Raw genomic sequence first — 26,436 nt, forward strand, 5'->3', positions numbered from 1 at the left:
TGGCTTCGGCGGGCCTGTTGTTGTGGGTGAAGCCGGCGGTACCATGTGGCCGTACTTTCGCATTCGGAATTTGATCAATAGCTTCCTGAACAGTTCCGTAATGCTGTCTCGGTAGAAGTAAGCTCCTGCCACGATTGCTAACGATAGCAGAGCAGTTGGGACGAAGAATGTCCAGAAAGTGTTCAACGATTCATCCGGATCTACGATGGGCCCGCTATCCACAGACCCTCCAAGACCGGACTTCTCGCAAAACTGCCCTCCATATCCTATGTCGCAGTGGCAGTTTCCTTCGCTGTTACACACGCCATGCCCGTTGCAGCCGTCGGTGCAATCCTCTCCCACATCGTTCTCCTGTAGATGCGTTAACGATACGCACTTCTGCTTCCAGCACATTTTTCCCGCTCCACATTTTGCGCCGTCCGGAACCAGCCCGGGATTGACGACCTCTAATCCTAGATCCACTACGGCAGTGTTACAAATAGTCTCCCTAACAGTACCCCTAGGTCCGTAATGGCTAAACTTTGTCGTTGTTAACTTGGAGTATGCCTGCATACCAAAGTCCAACTTTTCATTCCGATGACTACAGTGCAGCAACCCACACATCATGTCCTCCTGGCTACATTTCGTATACTCTCCGGTCAGTAAATTGTTCCCGCAATTTCCGAAAATCGATCCATTCTTATTCGTTTGATAGCAATATTCGTCGATCGACTTGGCCGTCGATCCCCATAGCACCTTGCACTGACTATCGCGCGTCCGGCATTGCCCTTTGAAGCAGAAAGCCTTTCCACTGGCACAAGGCTCCGTATCTCTTAGGTAGACATCTCGCGGGCAAACAGCCGACTGCCCGTCACAGTGCTCTGCCAAATCGCACTCTCCTGCTGCCGCTCTACACTTAACCCCTGCTGATTTCACCTGACAGCTATCCAGATCACAACACTCTCCATTCGCACAGGTTGAATTCACCGTCAGTCGACAGGTCATTGCGTCACAGCACTTGGTATCACAAACGTCAGCCAGTCCACAATCACACTCTTCACCGGGTTCTAGTAACCCATTCCCGCAGGTGCTCTTCACGAACATTTTCTCCGGTTTGTTCTTCAAACAGGACCCCAGCCCATGTTTGAAGGCCGTCTCCAAATCCCTCACGCTGCACGAACTCCAATGGTTGGGAGCCGCTTGGCTACGAACTGTCTTCGATGCCATCACACAGTTCCCGTTGGGACAGTGGCAGTCCGGTCCATCGTGATCGATGTTGAAGTTATGGCCCATCTCGTGTGCTATGGTACTGGCCTGCAAGGCAACGAACTTTGTGTCGACGACCTCGACTCCACCGGATCCCGCATACGTACACATCGAACCCAACTCTGCTTTCCCCACAACACTATCGGTGAAGTGAACACCCGTCAACAGTTGCGCGTTGTCGTGTGGGATCATCTTCAATAGCGTGTTTCTTCGATAGTTGAGAAAGTTCTCCAACGTCTTCTTGGAATCCGAGCTGATTTCGATCTGGTCCCGGTCGGACCAGATGACCACCCCGACCAGGGCGATGTAGATGTTGAGCGGACGGTAGATGGCGTTCATCACGTTCACCAAGTCCAGGCAGTATCGGTGAATTCGCTGATCGTTGCTGGTACTGCGGTAAAGGGCATTGTCGATGACCAGCACCAGTTCAACGTAGCTGGACGCGGCGTTCGATTTGTACGCCGCTCGGATGGAGTCAACCGTGGGAGAGTCCATCGCTTCGAGGGCACGCTTGGTCTGGAATGTAAAGACTTGGTCAGAACTTAAGATCAAAACAGATTATCGACAAGGATACATACCCGATGATTGCGGAACTTAAATCCTGGTCGCCTGTAGATGTAGTGTTGCTTCCGGGAGCCGACATCTTCGAAATCCAACAGATACGTCGCATCGTGATCGTACACCACTCCGCGGATGCCGTGGTCACAGGTGGATAGAGCTACGTGAGATTCCGGCCGCTGACGGATGATGCCCTGCGGAAGATTTTCAAACCATCAGTTGAACGAAGTAAATAGTTCGAGTAGTGTTTACAAGCGATGCCACCGTGTGTTGTGGCTTATCGAAGTTTGCTTGCTTTCCAACGCGTGCTTGAATGCGGAGGAAGCGGTAGTGGGCGATAAAATAGTATGGGGAAGCTTCTAGAATTACGATGTACATGTGCGAGCATCAGCGTGCATTGATGGAACTACGGATGACAGGATTTTGATGACGTTTATCGCACGATTAGAAGTGATACATTGCTCGGAAGTGATGCAATCATGTTTTGACAGTTGAAAGGTGTAGTGCTTCATCGATGAACGTGAGTTTAATACCATCGACAGACATTGTTGTACCAACCAGTGGAAACTAACGATTTTAAATTGGCTCACACTGGACTAGCCTATTGGTTCCATGTACATCGATTAACGTACCCCATTCTAGTCGAAAGTCTAGTACTACACTATGTTTGTTTTGAATCGCTATGACAGTTTGACAGGTAAAATGAGGAGTTCGTGGATTTTCCTATGTTTCGAGGGGTGCTTCGGTTAGCTTGGGACCGAAGATATTACCAGAGCTGAGCCAAAAAGTTGAACTCGTTTCTTCGGGACCTTCTGGCATCTATATGGTACCAGAGCTGAGTCAAAAAGTTGAGTACGTTTCATGATATTTGTCACAGGTATCAATTACAACTCCGTTGAGGATTGGATTGCGGAACCGAATTGCAATTCGCTTTGCTAAGGTGGATATTCTCGATAACAACACGTTTCAGCTATCATCATACAGCTGCAGTAAACTTTTTGTTCTATATGTTTGAACTAAACACTATCAAAATACCGTGTTTTGGTAAACAAATAAAAGCTTCAGTTTCGTCACAGACAAATAAACATAACCTTTTCTCCTCAATCGTCGTACACGCATTTAGCGTTCATCAAAATGACATTCATTTTGAATTAATTGGCCTTACTTAACATCTTGACTAGAATGAAGGCTCCCGTCTTGGGCAAAATTGTTCAGATAGACTAGGAGTATTTTATGCTAAACAGTTTAGCTCAGAATTTACTCATGAGCTAGCACTGTTGCTTCACGTTGTTTCGAGTTGTTTGGTTGCACATGACAGGTTGTCTAGCAAAAGCGCTTCTTTTTTGTTTCGGCTAAGTTTTTAAGATGAACTGAAACAATTATGTGGTAATCATCATAGTGTATAAATCACTCCTCAGAGATCACGAGAGCTTAACTTTTTTATATTTGTGACATTTTAACAAATTATAATATCGCTATCTTCAGCAATTTTGGACTAAAAAAAATTCATTAGTTGCTAACTCTGTTCAGAAGATTTCTGTCAATCACGATTAGAAAGAAATACGCAATCCATTTTAAGTTTTCGTTTATTTAAAAATTGTTTCTCAAATGTAACCGTTTGTTACAAAACATGTTAGATTTTTAATTTGTGCATAGTTGTTAAATGTACCGTCACGTCTCGTAAAGTTATTTGGTGTTGGATTAGTAGGGTTAGTAGTCGTTGTGAAAAAATGTTAATTTGTTAGTAGGATTAATTGTTTTTAAATTTGAAAATTATATAAAACCGTACAACAGTACAGTGGGTATGAGTATACTACCAGTGGGTACAACAACATTCGGGCGAAACTACGAATTCAAAATGGGTGGAAAATAACGTCTCACGAGAAGAGCAATGGGATGGGAAAAGCGCGAAGGAAAACCGCCATTCCTTAATCAGTATCTGGCGTTCGTGTGCTTCGGACCGTTAAAACCAAGTGTCCTCAAAGTAATAAAAGTGAGTGGTGAATCGCGGGAGTACCTATTTGTTCAATCAGGTAATACGGCTTGGCTAATTAATTACGGATAGCTAACATTAATCGAATGACCGTAGACTAGTACGATAATTAATTAAAATAAACCCCGTTGCCCTCACAGGACCTTTTTGTGGTACCATTCGGTACAGCGCCATTTTGTGAACCAACCGACTAAGTCGGTCAGGAAGCACACGAGTCGGATTATTGGTCCTTAGTGGCTATTAATCCTAACAATAAAGGACATCATTTCGATTTGGCATTGCAAGGTCAAAATCGTCGCATTCCTCGGGCCAAGGCGGCTCTAAACGCAAAAGAGGACCCCTCTCAGCAGAGTCACTCCGGCCTTGCCTGGACTCTGGTGATTCTCGTCAACGAGGGTAGACGCCAGGAGACCGCAGATCGCCATCAAGTTAAGTCGATCTATTGTTCCAACATCACCACCCTGTCAGGCTTGATTCGCCCGACGTCAAGCTCGTCGTACGTAGGATCATCGGCGAGCGCTCGCACATCGGCAGAGTAGTCTTCGGCAGAGCATAATCAACGGCAGTACCGGTACGTCAAACCCCCAAAAACCCACTGTACATCCATAAAATTCAATAGAACTATTAGAAATCCAATCCACACCTGCTATAGTTTTTATTAATAAATAATAGTATACACCCTTTGATTACTGTGTCATTTAAACTTTCCATAGCTTTTAGTCAGGTGACAGTACTGCACGTTAAGATCGCGAAGCCCCTCCAGATTACCCAGTAGTAAGCCGACCTTGAGACACAGCTCGAGAGGTTTCTTGCTACTGAGCCTTTTTACCGGGATACAGACAGTAGAGTTACACAAAAATAAGATACGGTTCATATCAGTCACTTTTGTTCATCAATGAGTAATGAATGTCACACTAGAGCCATAGAGGTAACTCTAAGACCACTGGGTCCCGAAGCAAATCATTATTATTTTTGGCTCACTCAGTACCAGAACAACGGTCCCAAGCAGTCCCAAGCTATTTCACTCACCCCTGCATGTTCTGCATGAATCCACACACCCCTGATGTTATCTGTCAAACTTTCATAGCGAATCAAAACAAACATAGTGTAGTAATAGAATTTCAACTAGAATAGGGTACGTTAATCGTTTGCTTGGGACCAATAGGCTACTAAATTGGTGAGCCAATTTAAAATCGTTAGTTTCGTATTGATTGTTGCTAGAGCCACCTGGTTTGTTAATTATTTGCTGATATCTTTACCATAAAGTAGGTCTTGTTCATTTGAACAACTTTTCCGAAGACGGGAACCTTCTATCTAGTCAAAATGTTATGTTAGGGCAGACTAGAGAGGGTCTAGTATAAGAGAGGAGCGGACTGGCTGGTTTTGAGCCAAACGAACTGTCAAAGCCAGAGCCAATCGAGCAGCGTCTATCTTGATTGCATTTGCAGTGTTGCTAGAAATCACCTTGGCATAGGTTGCCAAGGCAGTTTGATTTGAATCCGCTCCTCTCTTATAATAGATCCTCTCTAGGGCAGACTATTCCAAATGAATGTCATACTTGCGCTGCCTGGTGAGTGCATTCTGAACTAAACTCTGTTCCTTAAGATAAATCTTGTCCATTTGAACAACTTTACTGAAGACGGAAACCTTCCATATGCACAGGATCTGTAGATAGCGTTGTATAATGTGTATATAAGATTGCGCAACTTGATCATTTTCGATTTGGCGCCATCTAGTACACACTAAAATTTTGTTTCCGTCTTCGGTAAATTTTACCGAAATCAGAAAAGCTGAACGTTCGGTAAAACTTTGACCTTCATTTTAAAGGCTATTAAAATCAAAACATGTTCAACCTTGTTTAAATGATCAAATCTTGTGATTTTAGTGGAGATTTAGTTTCAAAGTAGCTGAAAAGCAATTGAATTGAATTGCATAAATTTTAACGAAAAGTTCAGCTGTTCAGATTTCGGTAAAAATTACTGAAGTCGGCGATAATATCTAAGTGTGTAAGTATATTCTGTCATACACTATCCATAGTTCTGAAGACCTCGGATGTTTGAATATCTTTGCAGAAGGAAGCAACATTTGTTTGGGATCTCGTGATATAAGCATCTCTAACATCAAAATATGCCACTTCGTGAGTGAATTTTTACAAATCACCTCGAGAGATCTGCTCTCTAAAATAAACTTTAACAAATTAAACTAAAAGTACATTAAATTTACTTTACAAAACATTTGAAATTTCAAAAATCCATTCAACCTTTGCTAAGATATGACAATTTGAATTTGGGGTCATATTGAGCCTACACACTAATCGAGTCAGTACGGTTTTACCAACAATCAATACGAAACTAACGATTTTAAATTGGCTCACCACTTTAGTAGCCTATTGGTCCCAAGCAAACGATTAACGTACCCTATTCTAGTTGAAATTCTATTACTACACTATGTTTGTTTTGATTCGCTATGAAAGTTTGACAGATAACATCAGGGGTGTGTGGATTCATGCAGAACATGCAGGGGTGAGTGAAATAGCTTGGGACTGCTTGGGACCGTTGTTCTGGTACTGAGTGAGCCAAAAATAATAATGATTTTCTTCGGGACCCAGTGGTCTTAGAGTTACCTCTATGGTTTTACCGAGTTTTTGAATTGAGGAACTGTTCGGTAAAAGTTTAAAAATCTGTGGAAAATTTATTAATGAGAATATTTGTTCTGAACTTGTACATACCTAGTTCTGTTAACCCCATTTAATGATAGAAAATAAAATTGGTCGATTTTATTGATTTCTTACCGATAACGGTCATTTGAATTTTTACCGACTTTTTCAGCAATTCAAAAACCCAGTAAAAAATACTGACTCCTGTAAAAAAATCTTAGTGTGTAGAGTACAGACAACGTAAGTAGGTCACTCCGCACACCAATCGGGGGTCAACTTTTTCTCAGTGTGCCGCACAGCGTTGCCAGATTATTTTCATGATTATCGGTATCAAATGAATAACAAATCGGTATTTATCGGTAGGTATTCACTATTTTAATTAATTGTAATTTTTTTCAAACTTTTGGCCTAAAATCGAAAGATGTACTTTCCATGTAAGTCGGAAGAAACTCCTGGGAAATATTTAAATTAGTCTCTTAATGGTACCGACAAAACTTCCAGAGGGAGAATAAAGAAGATCTTGTGAAGGAAGTTTGAAGAAAGTTCTAAAAAATGTCTAAAGAACACCCGATGGGGATCTTCCAAGACAAATATTGAGAAACTTCTGTCAAAATTTTTTCGGAAAAAAAAAAATCCAGAAGCCAGAAAAGTTTGGAAATCGGAAGCCAATCCCGGTGGAGCCATTTTCAGGGGAAGTTAGGAGTATCTCGGAAAAAAAAACCTTCTAATAAGTCGGAAAAACCTACGGAGAGTGACTTATGGTGAAACTTCCAGAGGAAGACGAAAGAAACTTCTGTTAGAACTCGATAGATACATCCGGTAGAACTTTAATTGAACTTTTTGGATAAGACGGGAGAAACCTCCAGGAGACGCTGCGAGAAACTTCCTAAGGTAGATTGGAAGAAACTTCTGGAAAAAGTCGGACACCAGAGTCGAAAGATATTCAGGAGAAGATGGGAAATATCTGGAAGAAATAGATTTCTGGGGGATGGTAGCACAATATTACCTGAACATCCCTGAAAATCTCACAATGTTCCTGAAGTTTTCTGAACATTCCTGAATTGCACTTCGTAATATCCCATAATTCTTTGGAACTCCTTGAAAGTTCTTGCAATTTTCCTAAAGTTAATGGGGCTTTTTTGAAATTCTCTGATCATCCTCGAAGTATTCGTAACTTCCGAAGTACTCGTAACTGATTATTATGGAACTACCGAAAAATCTCTTATCTTCTTTAAAAGTCTCTGGATCTTCTTTAGCGCTTTTATTTTTTTTAATTTAATAAACATCACCATTAAAGTTCTCTGAACTTCCCGATTTTTCAAAGTTCTCGAAACTGCTGATAAAAACACAGAGCTTCACTTAAAATGTTCTCACAATTTCCTTACGTTTTTAAAATTTTCAAAAACCTCGGAGTTTTCGGAAACTCCCGGAACTTATTTTCCCTAAAGTTATCTCAATTCTCCTGAGACAAATGAAATTATCCTGAAAACCATTAAAGTGTTCGGGCTTGTGAAGTTTCCAAAATATTTCAGTTTCCTTGAGTTCATTGGAGTTCTCTTGGCTTTCTTGAGATTCCCGGGTTCTCAGGTGGAACAGAAGTTAATGAAACTGCCTTAAATTTATCGGAATGTATACAAAAGTCCGAACTATTCTGAAGTTTCAGAACTTCTGAAAAGTTCCTGAAGTTTTCCTGAACCTAATGGAACCGCAATAAAACTCTGGAAGCATTTCTGAAGTTCCGGAAAACTTGAAAAAAAAACTGACGGGAGGAGACGGAATAACCTTTTGAGCGAAGCCAGAAGAAGCTTCCAAAGGAAGATGAAATAGCTTTCCGGAAGGAATCGGAAAATAGTTGGTAGAAACTTCGAAGGGAAGATTAATGAAATTTCAGGATGTTCAAAAATTAACGTTTTTATGGACCTATTTTTCCACTGAATAAAAGCATTTCCCGATTTCCAGAAATTACTGAGATGAGCCATCAGCTGTTTCTAGATTCCTTGGTAACCAAAAATGGCGAGGAAATAAAAGCATTAGGCGAAAGAGTATCAAGCATAAGACATTTTTGAAAATGAAATTTTTTTAGAGCAGCCTCAAAAATTTTAATTTTTGAAAAGATAAAAGTCTCTCACAATAGTTTCCTCTGTCAATTCAGTGCGGGCAGGCAGTAATCATTTGATTATTAATAAAAAATCGGTATGAATCGGTATTATAACTCAAAAATCGGTATTCTGAGAAAGCTTATCTGTATATCGGTATAAAGTTTGAAAATCGGTATAAATACCGATCAATCGGTATATCTGGCAACGCTGGTGCCGCAAGCGGCTGTTTTTGTAAAATACGAATATTATGCTATATTTGGCAACCCGGTATTTCTGACAGCTTGAATGTTTCGGTTTGCAATCGCAAGGATAACATCGGTCTACACTCAAAAAAGTCCACATATCTGATCGAAGTGTTTAAACACTTGATTTTTCATATGCACAATCACATTTATTTTAAGTGTATTTCACCATGGTTCAATGTGTTCTACACGTTGATTTCTAGTGTTTCAAACTTTGAGATGTTGATAACCCAACTAACATTTTCAGCTTTATAAGCGTCAGTGTTGTGAAAATATCAAAAGATCTAATCTCACCAATGTGCATAATCTCATTTGAGTATCGTAGACCAAAAACTCAACACGCAAACAACAGCAGATGATATTACAAGCTGTGATACGGTTGCTATGATATCATGCTAACAAAACTCCCCGGCTACAATTCTCACCAAACTGTGCTGAGTTTGAGCTTCAAGATTTTTGCTGTACATCCGAACACGAAACGAAACTTCCATCACTGCTGGCAGCAGTAACTTCGTGTCTGCCATCTGTGAAGCGTAAAGAAAGATAGCAAACTATGCTTTCTCTTTCTAAGAAAACGATGTGCAAAGGAATCATTTTTGTGGTAAGTCAACTCGTGGCTGCAATTTTCCATGTTCTGAATAGTCTCACAATATCAAAGGAGCTTGTAAAAACAATATCATGCTTGATATTTTATTCCAATATCATGCGTGATATTGGGAGCCCTTGAGAGGGAAACAAAATCATTTAAGTGAAGATTATGCCATCACTGATAAGCGTTGTGCTGTAAAGTAGCTGAAAAGAAGCTGCAGATACAGCAACAAGCAGAAGCTAGCAAAATAGTTTTGGAGAGCGTTTACTCAACTTTTTCACAACCATTATTCAATTTGTCAGTCACACAGTCACAGGTTAATGTCTATTTTATACATATACTAATCAACTTTAAACTTGTTACTGAAAAACAAAGCTAATAAAGTGAATATATTTCTCATTTTATGGCTTCAACAAAACCAACCACTCTGGCTGAATAACATAAGCATCAAAAGTACTTTTTCAACAACTAAACATCCTGTACTCAGCTAATAAACTGAGTTAGAGCTACTTCGGAAGCATTTTCACAGTCAACTAGGTTTATTTTTAGACGTGTGCAGTTTCACAGCTTTTACTCTACTCCTTTACAAAGCTGAAGTAACTAATCGAGTAAAGTGATTCATGTGCACCTCTACTCAGCGAGTTTGTTATAGAAGGGCATGTTGATTTGTTTACATCAGTTCAAAGTGTTGGCGTAGTACAGTTGGTAGTGTCAAGGTTTGCCAATGCGGTCGTCTCGCCTTCGATTCCAGGTTCCGGTGCAGGGTAAATAATTTGGTGATGACTTGTAACTAGTTTCGATTAATTTGATTCACAGCAAAATAAACTCAATAAATTCCTCCATAAAAAGCGTATACGTATACGTATAAACAGTATTTAACCCGGCTTCAAGAGAAAGCTGTGAAGTGATTATTGGATAACCGGAAAAAGGTTGAATAAGCACCTTTCAAGTTGACACACAACAAAACAGCAGGATAACAGCTGTATAGAAGCGTTAACGGATATGCAATAAGAGCTTGTCCCAACCGTCCCAACAACCATAATGAGCTGACTAAGTTCGCCAAATTTGCTTGTATTAGAGGTTGAGTAAAGGTTTCCTCATATCGTTTAACGTTTGAATACAGCTTGAGGCTGTATAAATGAAATGATTAAATTGTTAGTTGGGAAGCTTTCTCTATCAATTCTCGCGTCACTTTTCAAATAGACCAATGTAACATATCCACCATTTTGAGAAAATCGAAGTTGAAGTTCGACAGATTATTATTTTAACTGTTTAAAAACAATACATTTTGCAATACTATTTTTAATGTAGTCAGTGTATAATAACGTTGAAAATTCAGAAGAAACGGTAAAATCACAATTTTACTTTGAATTTCATGCTACAACATAGAAAAAACCACATAGGACGTTTTGACAAGTCGAGTTGTACATCGGACATGTTACATTGGACGATTTTTCTCAATGACATAATCAATGAGTGTTACATTGGACGTTTTGTCTGCATGATACTAGCACAGACAAACAGACGTAACTCTTTGAAAAACTTGTTCTTGAAAACATAGTATCTCAAAACATATAACCTCAGTAACGACATCTATCTGGCTTCTCGCGGAAAACAAGCTTGCTCGCTAACTCGTAAACAATATTGCATAAAATTTCTATAGAATATATAGAAACGTCAAAGTGATCCGATGCCAGCGCTGCGGCGAGTAGTTCGCGGAACTGATAATATTCAAATCAACCGTTAAATGCATGAACGAAGATACACAATGAAGAGTTACGTCTGTTTGTCTGTGATACTAGATTCCCTTTCACAGATTTCAGTGTATAGTACCTAACTTTAGATTGGCCCCGCCTTTGGAAAATGAGCACCAATCATATTAGGCAGTCCGAATGACCGAAGTAACAATCATATACCCATCATTTCAAACTGTACATCGGACAATTTTTGATCGATGATTATCTTAAATAAATGAAAGTAAATTTGGATGGGTGTTTTTGTAGCACATACAATGATAGATGAGCAATAGCTTGTATCGCTTAACTCGATTTGTTTACATTTGTTACATTGGTCTATTTGAAAAGTGACGCGAGAATTCAAGTGTATTGCACATTGAATCACACTACTGTTCCCAAATCAGACCCATTTAAAAAAGGCATGTGTATGCTCTGTCCTCTGCTTTGTATATATATTTGTCGTTTCAATTTTTTGGAGTCGGTAAAGTAGAAGTCGATAAAGTAGAATATCGTAGAACATTTTATTATGACGTGCAAATTGTATTGATATCACCAAGTGAGGCACATAGACTCCAAGTGTGTCACAATTCGAACCAATATTGTTGACGTATGGTTCAAAGTAAAAGATTAACACATGAAATGGATGTGTTTCACAATACGTGCAAAATGAAGTGTGAGACACGTGATGATGACGTGTGGAATTTTTTGAGTGTATCAACAACCAAGGAGGAATGCTGGCGAGATCTGTGGGGGAGGTGACTGTCAAATACGAACAATCGTCACCTACCTCGCATAACTGTTTCCAAACAACAACAAAGCCATAAGCAACGATGGTTTGTTGATATTTGGAATCAAATTCACATATGGAAAATCAATAAGCGTAAACAGGTGAAGCCCAGTAAATTTGTCGTCTCTTTCGTTCTCCGGCTGATTAAATGGATGGCGGAGTTTGACGTCACACTCCTTCAACCGTTTAAACAGCGGGAGAACGAAAGAGATGACGAATTCAATGAGCCTTACACATTAACATCTCATTGATGGATTTTCAGTAGGCCGATTTGACTGCACATCCCGCCCCTGGGCAGCGCTGCCATTTATACAGATTTATCTGTATTATACAGATTTTTTAATCTTAATACAGACCCGATACAGAATACAGCTTTATCACAGATTTTTAAATTACAATACAGATTTATACAGATTTTTATAAAATGCTTGAGAAAAAAAAATTCAAAATTTATAAAAACAAAATAACATGCTCGATTTTATCAGCGTACCTCCTTCTCTCCAAAATTAATTGTTGTGCTAAAAACCATATTTTTTGCAGTGGGATCTGCTCGAGGCGTTGCTGTTTCTTTTATGCTTCTCTCACTCCCTCCAACGGAAAACGCAGTCACGCCCGTCACGCCGCATATCTTTTAGCTCTCATTTTTGTTCTGTTAGCCATCAACTCCATCAAAATGAAATCAATTTGAGTTATCAGGAATAATGAAAACAACATAATTCTTGTTTTCATTTTGTTCTCACCCTCTGCTCGGGAACCTATCAAATTTCCATCGACAATTAATCATGTTATGGTGTTTTTGACAGCATTCACAACCAGAGGACCAACCGCTTTCGGATGCATATGGAGCTGGTAGTAAACGATTTGAGATTGTATGGGGATTAACAGTATTAATTGAATATTTCCAATATAAGCATGTATGTTAAATACAAGAAAAGTGCCCGAGCATATTAAAATGGTACAAATACAAGTACTCGTAAACATTTTACTTGCAATGAAAATGTATTTCGTAAGAAATTGCGGATTTTCTGATATTCTCCATACTGCAAAAATGATTTTACCAGAATTTTGACATAGAATTGAGTCATAACAGACGTGAAATTCAACTCAGGTCGAGTTTTGAACGCCTTTGGATACGGTTGTATCTAAATTTGCTCTCTGTTTTGTGCGTGCATTCTCTTTCATAGTTTTCGGCTGCATTTGCCGGATTAGCGCTGGCACTCTGCCTCCCGGACGGTTATACGTGTGTGAGTGGTGGTTTTCTCGCTTTCCGAGAAGTTTTAGAATCAAGAAAGAAAACATGATTCATCATGTTTGCAAAATTGAAAGCATCAGAAGATTAGGCGCTGCGTGGTTTTATTGTTTTTCCCGGACCAAAAATTTGTGGCATCGCGAGTGAAAATTTTAATTTCTTTTTATTTACGCGGTGATGAGCACGGCGCTGATCTATTGTTAGGGTTTTGCGATGTGCATTGCTTTTGTGCACGGAGTGTCTTGAAAAAGAAAAGTGAAGAAAAGTGATATTTGGTTGTTGTGTGGTTGGAGTGGAGAGAAAAATATGCGTGGAAGCATCGGGAATGCGCTCCCGGGTGAAGTGATTTAATGAGCACGTTCCAGTTGAAGATTGTTGACAAGTGTATTTGTGGTGATGCAAATTATGGTTTAGATGACGCATGGCTTCAAACATTTTGTGTATCCAAATAAAACATATTACATACTAAATACGCACAGGGCATCGTCTGCTGACCATTGCCGCGGGTATATCGTGGGAGTCCCAGGTACCCGGTTCAAGCTTTAGTTGGCGGCGGTGGCTCTTCTTGACCTTCTATCCCCTGAGTAGTTAGTGTGAATAAGGGCGTCTATGTGATGTTTTGCTGTACCTGTTGTGGACATCTAGTGCACCCTGTTCCCTTAACTTGTTGAGGACACCCTGTCTTGCCTCAAAAGTTACCCTTTTTGAAGTACTAGTCTTCACAACATAAAGGGCACCATTACGGAGCATGAGATTTGATCAAATTATTCGCAGTTCTACTTGTCCAACGCCCCCGGCTGGGTGAGGGATAGAGGATGACACACACACACACACTGCAAAAATGATTTTACCAGCACTGGCGGGGCGATATCTCTTGACTTTTCGGTGTAACTACCACACAAATGATGTAATTAATTGTATTCATCTATATTAAAAATATCAAATAGTAATGAACTCGTGCACTTTTTTGCATTTAAAACGGACGATATCACAAATGGCGCAATTATATCCGATAGCCCGAATTGGTGGTTAAGCACTTTTTATGGTTATTTTGTATGCACTGTATTTGTAAAACAACAAAACATGATTAATTAAGAAAAAAATCGTCAATACAGAAAATACAGATTTTTTAATAGAGTGGATACAGATTTTTTATAAAACCACCTGGCAGCTCTGCCCCTGGGCGAGATGGACCGTGAGCTGTCTCAGCCGTCCAACAGGACACAACAAAGGAAAGGAACAACCACCGTCGGACGTATCGGAGGAAAAATACTCTCATAAGCAAACTCCACACAATAAGAAATATGAAAGAACCATGTAGAATAATATTGATGATGTGAATACCAGTGCTGAGATTTGTCATTGTCATTGACAGACTTTCGCGCGATATTGACAAAATTGTTCGTCACATAGTCACTGACAGACTTGATCCTCAAAAAAACCTTCGTCAAAATCTCATTCATTTTTTCGTCAATGACAAAGATTCACCTGGTAACAAAAAGTGTAATTTAGTACATTCTGTGTCACATTATTGTTATCCAAGTAGCTCAGGACGTAGATACTTGTTCACTAAAATGGATCCATGTAATTGTTTTGCTCAAGTCATTTAATTTCGTTACAAATTTAGCTAATAAACAAATCTGCACATGTTCGTCACTGACACCATTGTCATTGACAATTGACATGGTTTGCCTTGACTATGACTCTTAGCTAAAATGAGTGACCAAAGCAGAATTGTCAATATCACCGTGTACTGTCGAGATTTTGCAGCACTGGTGAATACAGAAATATTTTCAATACCGATGTATTGACGTCAATATAAAATGTATTGACAATACGATTATTGTCAATAAAAGCAATCGTGTACGGTCCACAATAAATGTGATTACTACCTCATGGGAACTGATCGGACCTGAATCTATTTCTATTTGATCGGTTGTAGATGATGCATCAATTCCTAAAATTCGTTCGCCAGCCCCTTGAGGATGACGTAGGAAGTGGTAAGTGTGAGAAATTTGCCTTGTGTTCATAAGATAATAAAAGTCGTGTGTATTAGGGTTTTGTAATGCCCTCAAAGGCAGACCAGAAACCAAGCCTTTCGAGATGTGAAACGCAACGCTCCATCAGCGGCCGGAAAGTGTTGAAACCGGTGAGGAACATTGTTGGAGACTGAATATAGAGGATACTAATCAGTCACTTCTGTAGTTTGTTTTGTTTAAGCTGCACCATTATTTGAATTACGATTACTATCGGGAACTGATTACTGCCGTTTGCTCTAGAGCCCTCGTTAGAGCCTACGTTTCGGATTTAAATGTGAACCGAGAAGTGAATTGCTGGTCTAAGTTCCTCTGGTGTATTCAATTAGATGATGTTCCTGACATTTACAGTCAAACAATATACAATGTTGTCCCATTTTATTAAATGGACACTACAATGCCTACGATATTGTGCCGAAGGTGTGCCGAATCTACTTTCGGCACACTGTGCTGAGTGACTTACCCATTAAGGGTTAAATAATTTACTAAGGCCCTTATTACCGATCACTTATTTAGTTGTCATTTCACCGTGAAGTGTGAAGTGACAACTTATCACTCACGGTGTAGTGATTCTCATTTCATTTACACGGCAATCACTTCACCGTGAGTGACAAGTGGTCACTTCACTTCGTTTTTACCGTGAAGTGACACTCGTAATAAACCGGGACGGGACTTGACAATCCAGCTTCTCACTCTTCTTAATGTTTTTTTTTAAGAATGCCCTTCGGAAAGTTGTGCGTGGTGTTTGACGGAGTTGACCAATGATGCCATGATATTTTTTTCTAATTTAATTTGGATTTTATTCGGAGTTTCTACCACAGTTTAGCAGCTTGTACATCAGTTTTGCTCAACACAATATAAACAACCATAAACAAACAACAATATCCATCGCTTAAAATACACAGTACACTCAATTTTTCAACTTTCCTTTCGTAAATAAAAACAATTAACAACGCCATCGACGTCAATATTGATTCCGGCATCACTGCCAGGCAGATTGATATGATCCCTCTGTCCTTTTTATTCCACGATTGCTACTGTAAAATCGATCAATCTGAAACTGGCTCGGATTTGACAGCAAATAGGCTCGAAGTCGCTACCCGATTGTCAAGTCCCTTCCCAGGTAATAAGGGCCTAATTTAGCATTAAAAAAATCATGTAGAATAAATGTCGGCAATGTTTTCGGCAACCAATATTTATACGATAATTTAACTGCATTTTCTCACCAAAATATTTCGCTCAATGTATTCAAACGATTTCTCAATCTTTTAGCTTCAATCTGATCTGGATGTTACGACTGTGCAAACGCATTTGTCCAGATTTTTCTCACACTACAAAATGCTGTTGATTTCGAGTTGCCAATAATAGAACAGCAAGATAACCAGCTGTCCAAATTAAAGGTTGCCGAAGAAAAAGAGGTTGCCGACAATAGTCACACTCACCTGAGAAGTTGGAAGCGTTGTAAAAGCGTTTTAAAGCAATGTTGGACATTTCTATTTATTGGAATGAATAGAGCAGCAGGCAGCAGATGAATTTAAACAAACAAACACTATATATGAGTGCGTTACGTCGAGAAAAAGCTAAATTTCCCTATTAGGAGATTTTTCAGATGAAAAAAGGTCAAACTTTGAAGATTTTACGCCACCGTAAATCATTTCTGATTGAGCTCAAATTTTGCAGAACGTCTTTTTTCGAGGCAATAAACATTTTGTATATGATTGGTTTTTTTTAATTGGTACCCTACTGAACATGGTCATTGAGTTCCCTGGACTAGCGGAAAGGGTTCTCTTAACACATTTTGAACTTGAACTCTAAGCACTGCCATGAACATTCACTGGGTTTGTCGAGGACTGTATGACTTGCCTTAACTGTTTCAAAACGTTTGGCTGTGCTACCGGTGATGATATGACATTTTTAAGGTTTTATAGAGATGAACTAGCCTAAGGCTAAAAATCTCTTAAATAAAGAATTAAAAAAAAAAAAAAAATTAAGGTTTAATTAACCACATAAAGTTATGTTATGAAAAAATAGAGAAATTTTCATTCAAGATAACAAATTCTAAACCTATTTTTGAACCTTCATTTGCAACTATATGGAAATTGCCATGCCAAAAGATCAAGCCCCGCCTAAGCTCCATGAATCATTAAAACCAAAATATGCACGTCATGATAAGGTTATGAAACAAACCGGATGGAAAGCTTTATCATCGCCAACTGTGCTACGTCAGTGTAGGCTTTTTTTTTAAATACGTTAAGAAAGCAATGCAACCTTGATAACCGTTCAACCAACGTCAATCGGACAACATGATTAACTCCGTCCCCGTCGAGTTGCCTTGCCAAACTTACATGATAGTGACACATCTCCACTTCGTGCTGCTGCAGCCTCCGAACTCGATCCTCGCCGTGCTCCTGAACGCTGACAAAGTGCTCCACCGGTACCATCTCGTCGTTCAGCCACAGATCCAGGGTCACATTTTCCCCATCCAGGACGTAGCCTACGCTCAACTGCTCCCGCGGCCATTGACTTCTTCGAACATCATCATCATCCTCGAATGGTAATTCCTTGCCGGACTGCGAAGCATTACCACTCCGAATGGTTGGGGAAATCCGGGCATATCGTTCGAAATGTCCTGCAAGAAAAGCGAGAATCGCATATACTGTTAATCAATTATTCAAATATGACCCGGTCTTGCCTGGGAAAAACCCGTCCACACAAAAAAAAGAGTAGCAAACGCAAATGGAAAGGAGAAATGGAAATTCTCGGAAAATTCCGACATTTCGCCGTGACAAAAGAATGCAACAAGTGGTTCCCGGTGGCTCGTCATCGGTGTCGGTCGCCCAATCTAGAGCACTGCGAACCAAGCAGGGGTGGCAGGTGAAACCGTGCGGTGAACCTCGACACTCATTTTACGCTCCGAAGCCTACTGTGTTTTTAAGGGAGAGCGTGGAGCATAACGACTGTCTGTTTTTCCTAGCGTGGTAGACGCTCTCGCAAAAGCCTCAATCTCCCCTTCATTTGAGGGTGTAGTGTAGATACAGAACGTGCTGATAGTGGCGGTTCACTACCGCCTAGTGCGCCGGTAGTAAAATGCGCTTGATTGAACATCATGTGGCTTCCGAAGTCAGCTCAGCTGGTTAACGTATTTAGTGTCGAGACAGGGTGGTGAAAGGAAAGCGGGCGTAGAGGTTGTGGTGGCATACAGCAGACCGCGGAACTGCTCGCAGACGTGACGGTATGAATGAATCACAATCAATAGAGGCACACATTCGGAGAATCATCATCGCAATTGGCCCGCGGCATACAGTGTCGGACGAAATGTTTGCAAATTGGATGTTGTTTGTTAGTCCAGTGGAAACCAATAATTTGATTCACAGATTCTGAGAATTTTCCGGCTGAGACCTTGAAGATTATGTTTGGAATCAAGCAGATTTCTTTTTGATTCCTTGTTGTTCGATAACCCAAGAAGCGCTTTACTCTGGTTTACTGATTCACAGCAGTTAATCGAAAAAGATAGATTCTTGATCGAAATTGAATCATTTATTCGCACCGGCTTTTGTGCAATACAATGCCCAAGTAACATTGCAAGTTTTATCGAGGTTTTAAAGAACTCTTCAAGGCTAAACCATGGTCTTCAAGAGCGTTATAAAACCAAAATTGTTGCTTGGGTGCAGCACTAACTGATCAAAATATTTATAGTGTATGAAGAAATTGCCCGTAACAGCTGTCCATATTGTTTAGACCACAGAAAGTCAGCTGTGCAAACACGATTTAAAAAGATAGATTTCTGTATTCTTGAATATACTTAATAGGGGAAATGGCTCTAATGTTGGCCTATCGATCTAAGATTGGGTCCATCGCTAAAAATCTGCTATTTATCAATTTTATCTAGATGAACGCGTCATTGCGACGGTACTAATGGATATTTTTGGTCGCAATTGAAAATTTAGTCGATTGCTGAATTTATGTATGGGCCCAAATAAGGGGCATTTAGGCCGACATTACATCCATTTCCCCTATTTATAGATTATCGGTCTACTAGTGGACTCCTTTGGTTGAGTGTGTAAGATTTTAGAGCCAAGGCGAAATTTATCGTCAGTAGTGGAGGCGACCCCGGCGTAGTGGTTAGCATCCATACCTCTCATGCCAAAGTCACGAGTTCAAATCTCACCCCGGACAAGTCACGAATGACCCAAGAGCGTTAAAGTGACTATAATAAAAAAAAAATCGTCAGTAGTTCACATAATTTCTCGTCGGAAGATCTCTGCATTTCTCCATCGGAAAAGCTTATCGGAGTTCTGAGAACTTCTCTGAACTTCTCCTCGCATATTCGCTGAATTTCTCATCGGATGCTTTGAAGTTCTCCGGAAGATCTTTGAACTACTCACCGGAAGTTCTCTGATCTTCTCCCAGGAAGTTATCTGAACCTCTCGTTGACAATTCTCTAAACTTCTCCTCGGAAGTCGTCTGGACTTTTTGTCGGAAGTTCTGTGAAATTCTCCTCGGAAGTTTGGTGAACTTCTCCTCGGAAGTTCTCTGAACTTCCCGTCGGACGTACTATGACCATAGAGGTAACTCTAAGACCACTGGGTCCCGAAGAAAATCATTATTATTTTTGGCTCACTCAGTACCAGAACAACGGTCCCAAGCAGTCCCAAGCTATTTCACTCACCCCTGCATGTTCTGCATGAATCCACACACCCCTGATGTTATCTGTCAAACTTTCATAGCGAATCAAAACAAACATAGTGTAGTAATAGAATTTCAACTAGAATAGGGTACGTTAATCGTTTGCTTGGGACCAATAGGCTACTAAAGTGGTGAGCCAATTTAAAATCGTTAGTTTCGTATTGATTGTTGCTATGACCATCATGCCGGAGGTATTAAGAGCTTCCTGTCGGAAAATCTCTGAATTCCTCATCAGAAGTTCTCAGAACTTCTCATCAGAAAATCTCCAAATTTCTCATCGGAAGTTTTTTTGGACTTCTCCTCTGAAATTGTCTGGACTTCTCGCTGGAAGATCTCTGAACTTATCTTTGGAAGTACTCAGAACTTCTTGTCGGCAGTTCATTGCACTTCTCATCGGCAGTACTCTGAACTTTTCGTCGAAACTTCAGGGAATTTTAATGAAGTTCTGTGAAATTTTCGTCAAAAGTTCTGTGTACTTTTTATCGGAAGCTCTGGGAACCTCTCGTCGAAAGTTCACTAAAGTTCTCTTCGGAAGCTCTCTATGTTTTCCGTCGGAACTTCAAGGAATTTAAATGAAATTCTGTGAACTTCTCGGAACTTCTTTTTAGAAGATCTCTTAAACGTGTCGTCGGAAGTTATCCAAACTTTTCGATGGAACTTCCTGTTGGAAGTTCTCTGAACTTCACGTCGGAAGATTTCGCAGTACTTCTGGTTTTATGTTAAGGGAAAATTAATTAATTTCTGTGAATATTGCGTTGGAAGTTTCCGCGTTGATTTGTGAAATTTTCGCCGGAAGATCTCTGAACTTCGCGTCTGAAGTTCTGTGTGATCTTTTCGTCAGAAGTACAATAAACATCTCGTCGGAAATTCACTGAACTTGACATTGGAAGATCTTTAAACTTCTCGACGAAAATACTCTGAATTTCTCGTCGGAACTTAAGGCAACTTTAATTAAGTTCTGTGACATTTTCGTCAAAAGTTCTGTGTACTTTTTATCGGAAGCTCTGTGAACCTCTCGTCGGAAGTTCACTAAAGTTCTCTTTGGAAGTTTTCTGTATTTTCCGTCGGAACTTCAGAGAATTTAAATGAAATTCTGTGAAATTCACGGAACTTCTTTTTAGAAGATCTCTTAAACGTGTCGTCGGAAGTTATCCAAACTTTTCGATGGAACTTCCTGTAGGAAGTTCTCCGAGCTTCGCGTTGGAAGATTTGCAGTACTTCTGGTTTTAACTTCAGAGAAAATTTAATTAACTTCTGTGAATTTCACGTTGGAAGTTTATAGAACGCGGAAGTTTAAAAAAAATTTCGTCGGAAGTTCTCTGAACTTCGCGTCCGAAGTGCTATGTGATCTTTTCGTCAGAAGTACAATGAACATCTCGTCGGAAATTCGCTGAACTTATCATCGGAAGATCTATAAACTTCTCGACGAAAATACTCTGAACTTCTCGTCGGAACTTCAGGCAACTTCAATGAAGTTCTGTGAAATATTCGTCAAAAGTTCTTTGAACTTCAAGAAAGCTCTGTGAAATATTCTTCAAAAGTTCTGTGAACTTATTATTGGAAGTTATCTGAATCTCTCGTTGGAAGTTATGTAAACTTTTCGTAGGACATTCAAGGAAGTTCTCTAAGCTTCTCGTCAAAAATTTCCCGAACTTCTCGTTGGAAGATCTCTGAAATTCTCATCAGAAGTTCTCTGAACTTCTGTTCGGAAGTTCTCTTAACTTCTTGTCGGAACTTCAAAGAAGTTCTGTGAACTTCTTGTCGAAAGATTTCTGAACTTCTCGTCGGAAGATCTCTGAAGTTCTCGTCGGATTGTTAGTGATTAACTTAAGGGTGAGGACTTGTTAGTGGCTTAAAGGTGAGTGTTTTGGACTGGTTGGAATCGCTGGGACTCGTTGACAGTACGTCAAAAGTTCATTGAACTTCAAGGAAGCTCTGCGAAATATTCTTCAAAAGTTCTGTGAACTTCTTATTGGAAGTTATCTGAATCCCTCGTTGGAAGTTATGTAAACATTTCGTAGGAAATTCAAGGAAGTACTCTAAGCTTCCCGTCAAAAATTTCCCGAACTTCTCGTTGGAACATCTCTGAAATTCTCATCAGAAGTTCTCTGAACTTCTCGTCGAAAGATCTCTGAACTTCTGTTCGGAAGTTCTCTTAACTTCTTGTCGGAACTTCAAAGAAGTTCTGTGAACTTCTGGTCGAAAGATTTCTGAACTTCTCGTCGGAAGATCTCTGAAGTTCTCGTCGGATTGTTAGTAATTAACTTGTTAGTGGCTTAAGGGTGAGTGTTTTGGACTGGTTGTAAAATCGCTGGGACACGTTGAAGAGTACGCAGTTCTGTTTGATATTTTCGTCAGAAGTACAATGAACATCTCGTCGGAAATTCACTGAACTTGTCATCGGAAGATCTTTAAACTTCTCGACGAAATACTCTGAATTTCTCGTCGGAACTTCAGTCAACTTTAATGAAGTTCTGTGAAATATTCGTCAAAAGTTCTTTGAACTTCAAAGAAGCTCTGTGAAATATTCTTCAAAAGTTCTGTGAACTTGTTATTGGAAGTTCAGATAACCTCTCGTTGGAAGTTATCTAAACTTTTCGTAGGAAATTCAAGGAAGTTCTCTAAGCTTCTTGTCGAAAATTTCCTGAACTTCTCGTTGGAAGATCTCTGAAATTCTCATCAGAAGTTCTCTGAACTGATCGTTGGAAGCTCTCTGAAGTTCTGTTCGGAAGTTCTCTAAACTTCTTGTCGGAACTTCTTGTCGAAAGATTTCTGAACTTCTCGTCGGAAGATCTCTGAGGTTCTCGTCGGATTGTTAGTGATTAACTTAAGGGTGAGGACTTGTTAGTGGGTGAATGTTTTGGACTGTTTGGAAAATCTCTGGGACTCGTTGAAGAGTACGCAAGAGAGGCTGACAATGCAAGCTTGTTCGGTTAATAAGACGGAGATTCTCTGTAGGTGATTCAAAATGTCGGGAATCTGATCATCAGGGAGGGCTTGAAGCTCCTGGGACAAATGCTCCATCTAGATCATTTATGGAGCATCTCCCTCTAATTAATGGAACAGTCCTTAATTGAAAGGTGGCGCCTCAACTGCGTACTCTTCAACGAGACCCAGTTATTGCCAACCAGCCCCTTAAGTTCACGGAAAACACTAACAACTCCGATATCACATTCGTGAGCCGTCGGATTATGCTGACGATAAGAATCGGGATTCTTGATCAATCCGCAGTACAGCATCTTCGAAATAATCTTCTTACACGACGTTACAATATCCAGCTTTTCAGAAATTTCTTCTCGCATACTTCACCCAGCAATCTAAAACACATCGGAATGATCAAAGTTAATCACGCATGCCGGACCGTCACCAGTCACTCCAGAGTTTTATATTTCTTTGATAGCATCATCGTCCTGGAATGCATTGGGTGTGATCTTCTTCAATTTGTACAGCCTTCGTTGAAGAAGATAGAAGTGGTTTTCGAAGATGGCTGCCATCTTCGACGGCAGATCCTAAATCAGCAATGAGCAGAATATCTAGACCAACAATTAATCTTTTTGTCAAGCTTCTGAATTCATTTTCCATCAGATGTCACTGCTGTTTTGGCGGAGACATCATTAGGAAACTAAACATAATTTGTTTTCCGTTAATTGTTCACAGAGGACAGTGCAGTACAAAAAACATGTCTGGTACCTCTATATTTGCATTTAGATTAACATCCGAAGTCCCTCCCTTTTTAAACATTCTGCACACAAAATAGTTCACCCCTCACAGGATTTCCCGCCGATTTTTATGGGGCGGGGCAGAAAGTAACTTTTGTGCAGAATATGTCAAAAGGAGAGACTTTGGATGTTAATCAAAATGCATATATAGAGGTACCAGACATTTTTTTCAATATCAGGTACTCTATTCTATAGTCTGTGAGAGGGAAATCACAAATAGAGTGTCATCAAAATACATTGCTTGTTGAAAAATTGAACTAGTGAGAGCAACTTTTCTCTCTCATATTTGAATTTTTTGGCTCTCTAAGTAAGGTAGTAAAGCAGGTAAAACTGTATGAGGAAAATCATTTTTATTTAATTGTAGCTTGTTTAACAATAATTTCCGGGAAAAAATTGAACGACAAAGTCCCTGACTAATTTCTTTAGGTTGTCGTTCACTTTTATGATCAGAATATGCACCGAAAGCGCGTTATTCCCACTTCTCTACCAGCGGAACAGCGCCATCTCTTTGGAAAATGACCGGAAGATATGATCAATTGAAATAGGCGCAACAACCAAACGTAAGAAATGGCTTTACACGAAAATTTCACGAGAGTTAAAACACATCCATGCAATCCAACACCAGTATCTGAAAAAAATAAACGTCCGTTATCGAATGGTATTGTTAGTTTGCGTAGGTCTGTTTTGATTTTCGAGAAATCAACGTTTAAAGCTATTGTTTATGTTTGGTTGTTCCACCTATTTCAATTGTTGGTCTAGTACTGTTCTTCCGGCTGCATAACTGAATACAGTCACACCTTGACATTATTTACAATCCGAGAGAGGAACACGCAGTCATTCTAAGTTTTATCCTCTCTTGATGCTTACCGAATGGAATATTAAAATTTAATCAAGATTTTTGAAAATCTGAATTAAATCGCGTATTATCCTTGACGGAGCTTACTGCCATTAGTGTTCGAAATATGAATCGGAACGGTATATTTCACAATTAATCTATGATTGTAACCTACCAGTCATTTCGTATTTTTAGTTAGTTGATAATAGAAGGAGACATAAATTAAAAAAAATCCCTTTCAAGGATTTCAATATAGATCACCTGACTATGTAAGTCGTATTTCTATATGTATATACATTTAGATTCGTATCTGAAGCCCCTCCTGTTAAACATACTCACCACGAAAATTTGAGCTATGGAAGCATTTTGTGTATTGAGTATGCTTAAAAGAAGGGGCTTCTAGCCTCTGAGTGGAAAGAACTCCCCTAACACAGACTTCAAGTCGGACCTTAACAGATAACTAGTTTTAACTTAACACTTTTTGAATCTAACCAGTTGAAATGTCAAAAAGATCAAACTCAAAATCGCAAAAATCAGTTGCAATTGTTTCATCCACTACTGTATGTTGATTTAGCTAACCCCATGCCGGATGAAGTCAACTTATGCGACTCCTTTTACTGCTTCTCTGCTCCACCAAACACACTCACTCGCGTTGTCTTTCTCTCAATTCTGCATGCCGTCTCCGTTTACTTGCTAGTCGCTTTGTTTCACCCCCTCCCATGCCGAGATAGTCCCACCAATCAATCCGGCATAGGAAACTCTAATGATTCATCAACTCGGGGCAGACGAATGCTTTGGAATGTAATATTCTCGGAATAGCATCCGCCAGCTCTGCGAATTTGCAACGAAACAAACGACTTCCAACTTTGGCACCGACAAATGTCATTGTTGAATTGAACCAAAACCCTTAGAAGGGATCCGGGGGAATTCGTACGGCCCAACTAGTGCGGCTAGTGACCTACCTTGGTTTCCGCTTCCGGAGTCGGCCGCCGCCACGCTGCCGCAAACCGCAATTATCACAGCCGTCGTTACGATAGTAAAGGCACTCGTTGTTGATAGCATTGCACACACTAAGATAAGACTTTTTATTTTCCCCGTTCAATTTATCACTAAACACTCGATCACTAGTTGAGCTCTTGAGCCGATCGCAGCAACCGGCTCATCTCCACTTCAAAAAATGATGAATTAGCACCGCTCGAAAGAGCTTTATTTGCTTGCGTTTCCAGTTATAACTTCACAAATCACAAACGTTGTAATTTTAAATTTTGTTTTAGTATTATTATTATTGATGGGGATCACGACGCACGAGGCCGACTGGATGACTAACAAACGAGTTTCTTCTGTTTTGTCGGATTTATCTTCTCAGCACACAGCACAGCACGGAGAGAAGCAGTTCTTGAGAGTTTGATGTTTTTTTTTACTTCGCCTATGTTTCTGTGTTCGCGGGAGTCCAGTCCGGTTTCTGTGTGCCGCCGTTACTAATAATGCGTCCTCATCCAGTCGTGGTTGCGATGCTTCTGATTCGAACGAAACCACCGCGCGGTAGAAGGCTTGTGAACGAACGACGAGAACACGTGTTCATTATTATTTTTCATCAAGTGGTTTGAATTCATTCCGGTTCACTCGATGATAAGTGACCTATGGGTCAGTCACACTTTGATTAACATTTTGTTGATTTGGTTTAACACATTTAAAATTGTTCAGCAAATTCGAACAAGAGCTGTATAACTTGACAACCAGTGAGACGCCACCTATGGAGGACCCCTCGGCTCGGGTATTGTTTTGTTTTGACACGATTATCGTTGCTGCGGTTTCATGAGCGAATGGAAATTCCACAGCATGAATGAATAGTTATGATAAATGAACCTACCTAGGTATAATATCACTGAGTCGCATGAGTCACCTGTGTTTACGTTTTCTTCATCAAACGATTAGGCGATGGATGTGGCACACACAGGTTGGTAGGTACCCATGGTGACTTTGCATAGTCGTTAGGGTGATTCAAA

The 26,436-nt window shown here is 40.0% G+C and overlaps 1 protein-coding gene across 1 annotated transcript in view; it reads right to left on the reverse strand.

The window, feature by feature from the left end:
- The window catches only part of LOC135710273 (zinc metalloproteinase-disintegrin-like BmMP), a 27,243-nt gene extending 1,320 nt beyond the window's left edge, over positions 1–25,923 (reverse strand). The window contains exons 1-4 of the mRNA XM_065232793.1: positions 25,393–25,923; positions 17,536–17,819; positions 1,824–1,997; positions 1–1,761 (exon numbers count right to left, since the gene is read on the reverse strand). The exon at positions 1–1,761 is cut by the window's left edge and continues 1,320 nt beyond it. Of these exons, the coding sequence (XP_065088865.1) occupies positions 1–1,761; positions 1,824–1,997; positions 17,536–17,819; positions 25,393–25,492 (2,319 nt within the window). The 5' untranslated portion in view covers positions 25,493–25,923. The remainder of the gene's footprint in view (positions 1,762–1,823; positions 1,998–17,535; positions 17,820–25,392) is intronic.
- Between the last annotated feature and the right edge of the window lie 513 nt (positions 25,924–26,436).

The sequence above is a fragment of the Ochlerotatus camptorhynchus genome, unplaced genomic scaffold (genome assembly GCF_037179485.1).
Source record: "Ochlerotatus camptorhynchus isolate MF236.1 unplaced genomic scaffold, CSIRO-AGI_Acam_v1.1 ptg000374l, whole genome shotgun sequence".
Classification (NCBI taxonomy): domain Eukaryota; kingdom Metazoa; phylum Arthropoda; class Insecta; order Diptera; family Culicidae; genus Ochlerotatus; species Ochlerotatus camptorhynchus.